The sequence below is a fragment of the Silurus aristotelis genome, assembly GCF_946808225.1.
Source record: "Silurus aristotelis genome assembly, chromosome: 23".
Classification (NCBI taxonomy): Eukaryota; Metazoa; Chordata; class Actinopteri; order Siluriformes; family Siluridae; genus Silurus; species Silurus aristotelis.
Window position 1 is genome coordinate 10,256,227 of NC_139596.1, and position 12,569 is coordinate 10,268,795.

At 34.9% G+C, this 12,569-nt stretch overlaps 1 protein-coding gene across 1 annotated transcript in view; it reads left to right on the forward strand.

Annotated features, from left to right (window-relative positions):
• sv2ca (synaptic vesicle glycoprotein 2Ca) overlaps nucleotides 1-12,569 on the forward strand; it is a 32,007-nt gene that overhangs the window by 2,473 nt on the left and 16,965 nt on the right. Inside the window, exons 2-4 of the mRNA XM_083526676.1 lie at nucleotides 3,199-3,877; nucleotides 8,865-9,045; nucleotides 10,912-11,063. Of these exons, the coding sequence (XP_083382802.1) occupies nucleotides 3,289-3,877; nucleotides 8,865-9,045; nucleotides 10,912-11,063 (922 nt within the window). The 5' untranslated portion in view covers nucleotides 3,199-3,288. The remainder of the gene's footprint in view (nucleotides 1-3,198; nucleotides 3,878-8,864; nucleotides 9,046-10,911; nucleotides 11,064-12,569) is intronic.

A 12,569-nucleotide genomic window follows, 5' to 3' on the forward strand; every position in this document is an offset into this window, starting at 1 on the left:
CAATGTATGTTTATACTCATATATTAGATCTTATTTCATTTGTTGCATAGGTGTAAAAGACCATGCCAGCATTCATTGGCACCTTTGTATGTAGAATAAAGCAGTCGGGGGAATGGATCATTGGCTCTGCTCACACGCTGTTCCATCTCACTGGGGTAAAGTTGGCTGGTCTAAATGAACATATGCCGACTGCTTGGCTCAAAATCTGCTACGGAAAACCGCAATCTGCAACAGAGCCCCTGTAGCTGGAAGCGAGTGGCCTGAGCAGGCCTGAGCAGCCCCTTTATTGAATCACCTGCAGAGCAGAACACTCGGCTGCGGACTTATTGAGACTGACAAGGCTGATAAGATCATCAGAGGCTCTTTTGTTTGAGTGCTTAGTGGGGTTTGGCATTTCTCCACATTCTGGTACACAGATATATTGAATTAAGGCTCGGAAAGAGATATTAGTCAGAAAAGTTCAATTGAAAAGCTTATTAGGCTCATTGCTTTATTTAGGAGTAAAATAAGCAAATGAAAATATCTACCATTGCTATGCTGTAAAAACAAATCCTCACTTTGATGTGCAGGCTTATTCCCTGACAAACCAAGAAATATGGGACACCAGTGTATGTTTTCCCATTTGCATTTGTTATCCGACGCATATCTCATACTCTCCTATTCATCTGTCTGCCTGCCTGTTTGTCTCTCCTTCCCTCTCTCTTCTTCCTCCCCCATTCGCCATAAAAGCATGAGTGCCTGATGCAATCTTTTAACACACAACGTCCTAGGCTTCTCGTTATAGACAAGCTTATTCACTTTCCGTTTTGATGTGATTATGTTCGCCTCCAGCCATTAGGAGATTGGACTTGGCTGATTCCTGCTGGCTGATATTAATGAAAGGAACATCAGTTTTTCCACTTACCTTGTTTTTCAATTATTTTTTTGGGATACGTCTTTCAAGGTCTAAAACGGTCTATAATATTTACACAAACGGGAAAAATGATCTTTTGTCAAATAGAGCTCACGCTGTGTTTTTTTTTTAACATTATAAATGGCATTTGTATCAATATTCTGCATGTGTTGCTGGAGTAAAGCCATGCTCTTGGTAAAACCCATTAATGAATATATAGCTGTACGTGCTCGTAAGCATTTAGTTATCCTTGGACATAGTAACCTTGAATTTCTGAACTCATTTTCTATAATGAAACAGCCAGGAAATTGTTCTGTAGTTTAAACTAAAGTCCTAATATTATTTGTGTCCATATAGTAGAAAAAAGGCACTATATCACAAACTTTCAAAAGCTTGGTTTGGTATTGTGACTTTTTGCTTAGGCATTGTTTTGCTTAATGTTCATGCATATAAATTTTGACCTGGTTTGTTTTTTTAAATGCTATCGAATCAGTTGCTCTAGAAACACTACATATCATCCCGACAGAGGTTATCACTTGAGCGAGACCCAGTTCATTTTCCTTGTGCATGTTCACACCTAAGTTATAAAGTGTCTTGTTTTAATTAGATTTAGAAAGGGCTTGAGAAAAATTATAAGGTTTTAACCAATTTTAACCATAAATAACCAGATTTTCTTTTACAGAATTTATATTTTTTGGGTTCTCATTTAAAATAGCAGCAGTGGCTTGAATAAGACTTTACAGAATGCCAAATCAGAATTAGCCAGATAAACCCTTTAGCCCTAGTTCTGAGCATGAAATAAAAAAGCATGGTGTGTTTCATTGTGGGTTTTGTGGTGAGTCTCATTGGGGCTTGTCAAAGAAAAGTGCAGTGCTCTGCTTCACTGCCTCCCTGACAGACAGCCGCGCTACATCCATCTAGCACATAATGGAGGACTTCTCTGCCTGACCACTTTGCATCCCAGCAGCATAAAATAAAAAGTCAGCCACTGCACACAGTCGATCAAATCAGATTTTGTGCGAGAATCATCTCAAGGGAAAAGTTAAAGGGAAAAAAAAATCTCACATTGTCTTTAAAACATATGATGCTGCATTATTTGTTTTTTAAATATTTTTTTATTTTTTTTTTTTTGCATTAACTGACCACCATGTTTCATCTGAAAAAAGGAAGAATGGTTATTTATCATGAATGCAATTTGTTGATTATGATGCAATGCAAAAACAACTTTTCCAAAATCATTCTAATTTAAATGTCATTGTTGTTTCTATAGTAGCTCATATTGTAATTCATAGTAACCATTCTTCCTTTTCTTTTTTTTAGATGAAACGTGGTTGTCAGTTGGTGGTCAATGCAAAAAAAAAAAAAAAAAAAAAAAAAAAAAAAAAATAATAATAATAATAATAATAATAATTATATATATATATATATATATATATATATATATATATATATATATATATATATATATATATATATATATATATAATATATATATATATATATATATATATATATATATATATATATATATATATATATATATATATCATACTTTCTAAAGACTTTATGTGCATAGTAAAATCTTGAATTTATTCGATTTTATATAATCAGACTTTTAAAAGCCAAATATGTGCTTCTTAAACTTTTTTTTCTCATTTTAAGTTTGACATAATTGAGCAGGGATCCCCAAACTACAGCCTGCCCCAACATTTGAAACGGCCCTCTGAACAATGCCAGAGACATTTTAAAACTTTAATTTTAAATATATGTTTTTGTAATATCTTATCTTTATTTGATAATAAAAATTGGCTTTCAAACTAAAATTTGAAATATAGCCTAATTTATGGTTAGATTTACCCACGAACCAGTAGAATGGTACACTCAACATAACATCAATTTAAAAGTTTTGGTTTCAATAGCAATTAATGTTTCAAAAATTTTTACTATCAAAATGTCATTATGAAGTAGAAGTAATAGAAGTAATGCCCATTTGTCTGTATAGTGCATAACAAAATAATAAACTAATCTAGCATCAGAAGGCATAATAAATACATTTAAAATCATAATAAAATCTACACATTTATATTGGTAGTCACTCCAGTCCATGTTATTTTCAGTTGCAGACTGACCCGACCCCCCCCACACATTATGTAGTCCTCACAAAAAAAGGTTTGAAGACCCCAGTAATAAAGCGAGTGTAATTGAGTAAATGATGGGATGCATAATGTTACTGATGCTTTTAATACATTTTGACTATAACTTTTCACTCATTTAAACAAGATCCGGTCTTCTCTCTTTTTCTTTAGACCCATCCAATGAGATCCACGGTGTTTTGAGCCCTTCTATTGTGATAACGACCATCTTTCTCTCACTGGGTCCATCATCACAGTTCCACCATGGATGATATAGACCCCCGGGACCAAAAGTCCCTTATGAAGGGGGCTAAGGATATGGCGAGGGAAGCTAAACGGCAAGCTGCTAAGAAGGTCAGCACAGTAGTTGACCGAGCATCAGATGAGTACTCCAACAGCCGTGCCTATCACCGCTTCCAGGATGAAGATGATGGTGAATACTATGACCCACCTCAGGGCAACTACACAGCTCCTGACACCATTGACGAAGAAGGTTCTAGTGATGCCACCGAAGGTCACGATGATGAAGACGAGATCTATGAGGGTGAATACCAAGGAATTCCCTCTGAATCTGGGCACAGGGATGGACATGTAGCTTTGGGGCAGCCTGTTGCAGATGGCCTTAAGGACCGTAAGGAGCTTGAAAGTGAAAGGCAAGCAGACGAAGAGGAGCTGGCACAGCAGTACGAGTTGATCATCCAGGAGTGTGGCCATGGCAGGTTCCAGTGGCAGCTGTACTTCACACTTGGGTTAGCTCTCATGTCTGATGGTGTGGAGGTTTTCGTAGTGGGCTTCGTGCTGCCCAGTGCTGAAACAGATATGTGCATGCCTGATTCAAGTGCTGGATGGCTAGGTAAGATGTCTTCTGATGCAGATATATGATAAACTAATACATAATGCACTAGCACATATGATACTTAATAATAATTCACAGTGGGAGATCAACATCACAAAGTTCACTCATAAAATATTGTGAAAAGTTAGATTTAGTCACATTAGATAAGTTAGATGAGTGGATTAGTATAAAATGTTATGGAATTATTAAAAGATTTGTGTTGAGGACAGTAGCAGGGATGTTTCCCAAAGTTGTCATTGCATTAAAAAATGTTTGGCAGTCTGGCAAATTCTTCCACATTTTATGTGAACATGTTGTACTATGTATAGTTCCGACTAACTACTGGCTTTCCAGAAGTGATTTTTTTTGCTTTTGTAAGTCTCCTATATGGTCAAAAGTATGAAAACACCTAATCACATCTACTGTATATGGAAATTTACACTTATACATTTCCCTAAAGTAGTAGAACACACATTTGCTATAGCATTAAGATTTATTTTCCTTGCAACAGTTCCATGATAACAGTGCCCCTGTTTGGCTCAATTTTGTATATGAACCATAAAATAATGGAGGAAATGGAGGAAAAATTGCAACAGGTTGATTAAAAACTGGCCTTTAATGTTTACGGAAATCACTGTTAGGCATTACCAGTCCATTTGGTAAGTATATATTTTGGTAAATATGTTGAGATTATATTTATGATAGTTTTGTTGAGTTAACCTGCATATATATATATATATATATATATATATATATATATATATATATATATATATATATATATATATATATATATATATATATATATATATATTAAATAAACAAATCATAATTACTAATTAAAACATTACTAATTAAAATATTACTATTAATGGCATCATTATGTAAAAAAAAAGTTTTATTAATGTTATACAGAGAAATGATTTTGTTTAGGATTCCCCATGGTTTTCAATAAATGTTGCATTTTATCTGTTTTTGATCAACTCTGACCCAAAACCTCTACCACCTTTCCTCCTTTTTCCTCTATGCCCCTGTCTGTCTGTTCAGAGCCCCAATGACATCACTCTGCTTCCATTCTTGCATAGTTTCTCTCTCTCACTTTGTCCTTCGTCTATCACTGGTTTTTAAGACATATTCATGTGTGGCCATGACCAGAACTGTATTCTGCCCTTTCAGATTTAAGATCACCATATAAAGGGTTAGAAATGTTTTTCCTATCCTATGATAAGTGATAAGTTTTATTATATTATCATGTTTTGATAATTATGATAGAAGCAATAAATAGTAAATGAAATAAAAAAGAATACATCTGAAATTTTAAATAATTGTTTTAGAGCAATATTCTACAAGTCATATTTTTGCCATGATATCAGCTTTTTTCTACCATTCACTTTTTCTTTATTAGCGTTCAAGAAAATCAGTGACATGCACTGAGATGTAACTGCTTCCTTCAGAAATATTGCAAGAAAAAATATTTAGAAAGTTTAATCTTTTATGACATTGATCTTTGTTTGGCATGATGACCGCTTTGATGACCACAGTTTGATCCTTATTTTGATGAAGCGCCTAAAAACTGGATTCTGATTATTGTTACTTTAATTGCATCTTATACTAATTTATTCAAAAGACTTATGTCAAAACTGTCCCAAGGCCCCTGATTACAGTGATCAGTGGAGGATTCTACAGTATAACTAAATGCATTTGAATTTTGAATATTGCATCAAATCACTTACCTCTGCATAAAAAGATTTCTGGGGAAAATTGGTGAGTGATTTTTACAGACTAAATGAGTTAATAATAAATCATAACAGAGAGTAACATTGTCCCCAAAGGCACTGGAAGACTAGTGTAAATCAGAAGTTCTGCTTCAGCCATGTGATATCTTCATATACAGTATTTATCCCTCTCTTTCCCTCTGTCTCAGTTCAAATAGTGTGTTGAATTTTTCTGTCATTCTCCATCAGTCTGTAAAGCCTTGTAATGGACAGCCTGGAAAAAGGTCAGATATAATCAGAAGGATAATAAAATAATAATAGAAATAAATCTTTAAATATTCTAAATACTCTAATCATCTACTTTGCAACATTAAACATATACATTCATTTCAAAAGAACTTACAGATTTTTCATTATTTATCATATTATAAGGTGAAGTGTTTTTATGGTTATATTTTATATATGTACTGCATTGCATTGGTGTATTCATACTTATATATGAGCCACATGAGTCCCCATGGGCCTTTTCTAAAAATAGCACAGCATAGCACCATATACCAGTGAGCTGCATCAAATTTTTTTAGTTGCTATTCTTTTTTAAATCATACTTGCATTGGTGTGAATTCGAAAATGACAATATTAAAATATAGATAACTAGATATAGATGAATATAATTAATTATTAATAATAACATAATTAAAGGTAAATTGAGTATATTTGTTATTTAAGAACTTGTGTGTTATTTCGACTTGTGTGTATCAAACTGGTAGCCCTTCAAATTAATCGGTACCAAAGAAGTAGCTCTCAGTTTCAAAAGGTTGGTGACCCCTGGTGTAAATTAACCGAAACTGGAAAATGGTGGTGGTAATCTGCAAATCGGACCACCAAATAATTTTCTTTAAAAAAGTACATTCTTTAAATTACTTTCTGTTCAAGCATTTATCAGAAACATATTTTTCGAAAAGAGGGTGGAAGGGATTTTCAGATTTCAGATTTTTATTTAAAGCCTTTTCATTGGTATATTACATAATAATATTTGCAATGAAGAAATGAAGAGTTCCCCACCCCCCTACACCATTAGTGTACATTATGTTATATGCATATACACTCAGGTTAATATACACATTCTGTATATGCACAAAGCACAAACAAATAAATAAATTTGAAAAAAGGAAGAGGTTTTTTTTTTTTATATAAATTGTTGGGAAAGTCCAAATAGGAGGTTTATAAATGTGGTGAGGTAAGACATGCAGCTAGTTGGTTTGAAGGAGGCAGATGTAGAGGACAAAGTAGTCCTTTTGCTTTCCTCAGTGTACTTACACTGAACCCCTTCATCATGTTTTGACTTCAAAATCATTTCATTATCTAACTTCTTTATTGCTAATATATGAAATGGACATTAAGCAGAGTACAGGCCAATGGAAAAGAAAATGCTACGTTATACAATTACAATAATGGACTGGCTTTGAGCGGGTTGTGTAGTCAATTCCATTAATTCTATCGAAGACCCAGAAGGCTGTTCTCTATTTTCTTTTTCACTCTCTCTCTCTCTCTCTCTCTCTCTTTCTCTCTCTCTCTCTCTCTCTCTCTCTCTCTCTCTCTCTCGACTTAAAACATCCGAGCTTCATTAATAAACTGCAGTGAAATCACACAACTGCAATGATTACAGCTAAATGACTTCTGTGTGTGTATGTGTGTGTGTGTGTGTGTGCATGTATGTGTGTAAGTTATTTATTCAGCAGCAGCCATCAGTTCCTGACATTTTCATTCTGCTTCCTAGTCATTATTCATTACTATAAACAGGTGCTTATCAACCTACTCCAATTTTTAGTAAACACAAATACAGATAGACAGTGTCAATATAAGGAAGAAAAGAAAGCAAGCAAATGTTGTACACTAAATATACTGGCAGACTTGCTTTTTTAAGCAGTTTGAATTGAGATAGAAAGCCTAAACATTTACAATCCACGGTTTTCTCAGAAGCCGTGCTGGTGTGCATATTACTATGTTGCAACAGTTTGGAGAAGAACTGCATATGTGTCTGAAGGTCAGGTGTCCACGTACCTTTGGACAAATAGTATATGTCTAATATATTTACCCATTTTTATTTTAAATTATGCAGTCTATTTAAATTGATGGATAACTGTTATGTATTAATCTAGAGCCTTTTTTATGCTGACAGGCACACAAATGTTCAAATTTTAGTTGAACAAGGCAACATTTGTATTGTCTGCCATTTTACTCAGTATTGGTTATATATATATAGTTGCTTATTGCATCCCAGTATCGAGGCAAAGGGAAAAAAATGTGTAAAGAATGTAATGTGTGGTCCCCTGAGACAAGGCTTTTCCAAGTCAGTGATTCTCTTCTCATTTTCACATGGTGTGCACTGCATGCCGCTTTACCAGCAAAACAGTTTGCTGCCTCTTAATGGGTCTTCTATTTGTTCTGTAGCAACAAAACAGAGATGCTTACTCCCACAAAAAGCTACAACTCAGATGTAAGGCAGTGCGAGATGATTCTTGTGCTTCTTTTTCATTGTGTGGCAACCATACATACTTTACACTCTACAGAAAGCTTCTGTGTCTTGAGAGCTCAGAGACGATGAAACAGATTCTGTATTTATCTGTTACAGTGAGAGGGAAAGTAAAGTCACTTCACTCTGACTGCAGGAATCTCATTTCATGTCCCCGAGCAAAGAGACCTGATCTGCACATTAATTAAATGTCTCTGTTTTATAAGGTGAGCACAGTAGTGTACGCTTTAGTGAACCTGCAGACTGATGACATACCATTGTATTTAATAACCTGGTTTAGAAGTTTAAGAGAAAACGCTCAAGATAACACGTAAATATATAATTCAATATCCAATCAAATGGAATCAAAAGAATAAATATAAAATATATACAATTATGCACATCAGGGGAAACATCTCCTCATATAAGGGATCTCTGACACAAGTACAATATTAAAATGATGAAAAAAAACAGACTTTGGGCACATAGCAGAAATCCCCATTATATTATACAATAGTTTGGACGTAGGATCAAAAGGATCCATTCTCTATTAATTGGCAGGAAGTGGATCGTTTTAAGACCAGTATAGTAATAAAGTAAAATGAATAGCAAAGCAACATTTGAAACAGGTAAAAGACGGATGATTAATTGTCTAAATTGGTAAGGATGAAGCAAACTGGTCGAAATACTAGTGAATTATATAAACATACAACATTTCTGCCTCTAGTCATCAACTCACTCTCTTTTCTTTCCTGCTCCCTTTGCCTCCCTGTAGGTAGCATCGTGTACATCGGGATGATGGTGGGGGCTTTGTTCTGGGGTGGCATGTCGGATAAAGTAGGTCGGCGACAGTGTCTGCTTTTCTGCATGTCCATAAACGGATTCTTTGCCTTCCTGTCTTCCTTCGTACAAAGCTACGGGCTCTTCCTGCTCTGTCGTATGGTAGCAGGCTTTGGGTGAGTCTTCTGATCCCCCTACTGAACTTGTTAATGAGATACCACTTGAGAATAAGTTTATCAAATATGTGAGAAAATCCTATGGAAAAATTAATTGATTTACTTTTGATTATGGGAACAACTGAAAAATATATACCGTATTTTCCGGACTATAAGCCGCTACTTTTCTTTTTTTCACACTTTGAACCCCGCGGCTTAAACAACGTAACGGCTAATTTATGGATTTTTCCTGGGTTTTCCCGGGTCACATGCTTCAAGCCAAAACACTGAGCCCCATAACATTAGAACAATGAAATTGCAGAACGGGTTTAGGTGAACCAATTAAACTCTTTATTTTAAATCAGATGCGCTCCCACTGAATCGGGCCGCACCACATCATAAATATGGATGCTGTTCCTCTGACCTTTGACCTGCCGCTCACTCGGACTGTCAACAGGAAAAGCGAATCATCATGAAAAAACACACTTGACCTGTGTTCTGAGCTGCACAGCATCAGGAGAAAAGCTTCACCGATTGTGATTTTTAAAGGCACGACAATGCCAAAAGATAAACTCCCGTGAGAAATAGTTGTGAAAGGAAGGAGGAAGACAGTGAACAATGACTTTCTTGGTAGGCTACTGTTTAGATACAAGCCGTGTAACAGACACTGTCTTTCATTAAAGCCTGTGTAATGTTCATTAGTTTCAATTTAGACACCTGCGGCTTATAGACAGACTTTATTCAAAATAAAAATCTTTGTAAAATTCAGTGGGTGCGGCTTATATTTGGGTGTGTTTAATAATCCGGAAATTACGGTATATACAATAACTTTTAAATGTAGCAGAACTGTAATTTAAATGTGATTGGTCTCTGCATTTTGACCACTAAACTTATGTCATTTTATATTCGTATTTTCTGTTGAGAAAAACATGGCATGACAAATCTAGCATGACATATCATATGCAACTGGTACACAGGACAAAAAATATACAAGCAAGACACATTAAATAAATATATATCATACATCTAAACCATATTGACTGTTCATTTCTGTCAGACTGGACACTAGCTTTTTGAAGGTGTCATGAGAAATTGTCTTTTGGGGATCCTTTATCAAATTTTTCCTAAATGAAACTGCCTTCTGCTTGCTTTGGATAATAGTGTTTCTTTGGACAGATAATACATTTTGTCTGCTGAGATCAATAGCCACTGCAGTGCTGCTTGCTTGATTTTCAGTTTCTGTCACAGCTAAAGCAGTCTGGGGGTTTCTACCTGCAGCACTTGTCATTCAAATTGTAGGTTTGTTATGTATGTAAATTAATTGTGAATTTTTTTTTATCAAATGGAAGACTTTTTTAAACATTATAATTAGTTTGAAATGAAATAAACTGCAACTCTAATTAGAGTTTCCTGAAAATCTAAACTGTATCTCTTTACACTGCAAAAACACAATTTTAAAAACGCTATGAAAAACTACTATAAAAATATGAAGTTTGGATTATGTTACACTTCACACAAGTCTTAAGTCATAAGAAAAGACAAGCAATTAAGGGGAAAAAACATAAAATATGCTGATATCTAACTGTTAGTTTAGTACTGTGTTTTATTGTTCCCTTAAAAAAATGCCTGCCATGTCAACAGTACATAGGGACTTAGTGCAGATACACGGTCAGTGTTGAAACAAAAACCTTTACAAAGTCAATCTTGGAAAAACTAAAGACTGCATTTTAATGATAACTAATTTGAATATAATAAATTGTTTAAAGGGTATTTGTGCATATGATGCCATTTTTTTCCAAGTGAGGTATAAAGAAGCAACTTCATGTTGAACTCTCACAAATGATGAGCATTATTACTATTATTATTACTTTCTATTGTCTGGTTTAGGATTGGTGGAACGGTTCCAATTGTGTTTTCTTACTATGCGGAAGTCCTGGCGAGAGAAAAGCGTGGCGAGCATCTGAGCTGGCTCTGCATGTTTTGGATGATTGGGGAAATCTATGCGTCTGCCATGGCCTGGGCTATCATACCTCATTATGGTAAGTAGAGAAGGTAATGGTGCATAGTATTTTAAAAAGTGTTTATAATGATGAAATCTGCAAATCTAAATTATAATACATACAGCAGCTTAAGAGTAGAATTAAACTGACACATACAAATATAACGCAAATGCTTTAGGTCTATTGCACATCTAATAAAGATGAAATAATTTTGAGAAATCCAAATATTGCTCATTGCCAACATACATACTTTGGGTCACATTCTGAGCCTCTGTCCGGCTGCCAGTGAGGAGAATAAGTATGTGTGTGGCTGCAGAGCTTTAGGTTAAGTGATTAATGAGGGCCAAGTGTGCTGCAGGTTTTTGAAAGGATGCGGGTGTCCCTGTAGAAGGAGGTGAAACACAATGATTAATGAAGATTTCATCTTGAAATAAGCTGCACTGAATTAGTGGAGTTCAGGCAGATTGTATATGATAGGAAGAAATATTACTTTACAGTAATAGGAGAGTAACGACTTTTTCTCCTCGTTTAAAATAACAGTAAAAAATTACCAGTTGTAGTTATGCTATGATGGTTTAGTCATAGCTGGGCTCTTTTTTCTCTTTCTCTGTGTTTTTTTGTCTTTCCTCTTTTATCTCTACGCTGCCTATAATGCAGCTGTGTTTGGGTACGTGCCAAGCATATTACAGCTCATCCTACTTGTTTCTATGATCAACAGAAATAGAGCAGTATGAAGGAAAGCTCCCAGAATGGCGAGATATCTCACTAACACATATGGCTATGCTGGTGATGGATGGTTGTGTGTTAACCACCTAATTTGTCTTAAACAGTCTATTACACGCTCCTCACTGGTTTTCTCCTCTGCTATGAGGCGCTCTCTAAGTTACACAAGCAGCACCTGAAACAGCTTAAACTGCCTCACCGAGTGAGTGAATGGAAAGCATTAACTATCTCTCTTCATTATGTTTCAGGTCTGTACTGCATCATTAACTTGCATTTACATGGGTAAATGCACGTACTTGTTGTCATCTTCGGCACAATATTAAGTGTCTGTAAGAACACACATACAGATACAAATAAAATGGTGCCTGAAATAAAAATAAATAAATTAAATTTAAAAAAGATCAGCAAAATCAGCTAGATATTCTTTAGATAATGGAAAAATGTTGCTTTCTGCTTTTTGGAGGTCGTGGAGGGAGGACAGTTCAACACAGGTTTTTTTTTTTTTATTTAGCCTGCAGTAGGTTGCTTGCAATGGTAAAATATTATATCACAGTACTTGGAGATATTTTCACAAGGAACATGTTTATAACTAATGTGACGTTTTGTTAACGTACAAACTAAATATTATATACAAATTATGGGAATCTTGATATATTAGTGTTTCTTTGTTGATGTTGGTAAATAGTGCTTCTAAATCTCTGTGTCTTCAAACTTTCCAGAAGACGTTCAATTTGGTTTAGATCTGCCGATTGTGTAGACCATAGTCCATAATTACATTATTTCTATAATCATCAAACAATTCCAATGAGCCTGCAGATGCTG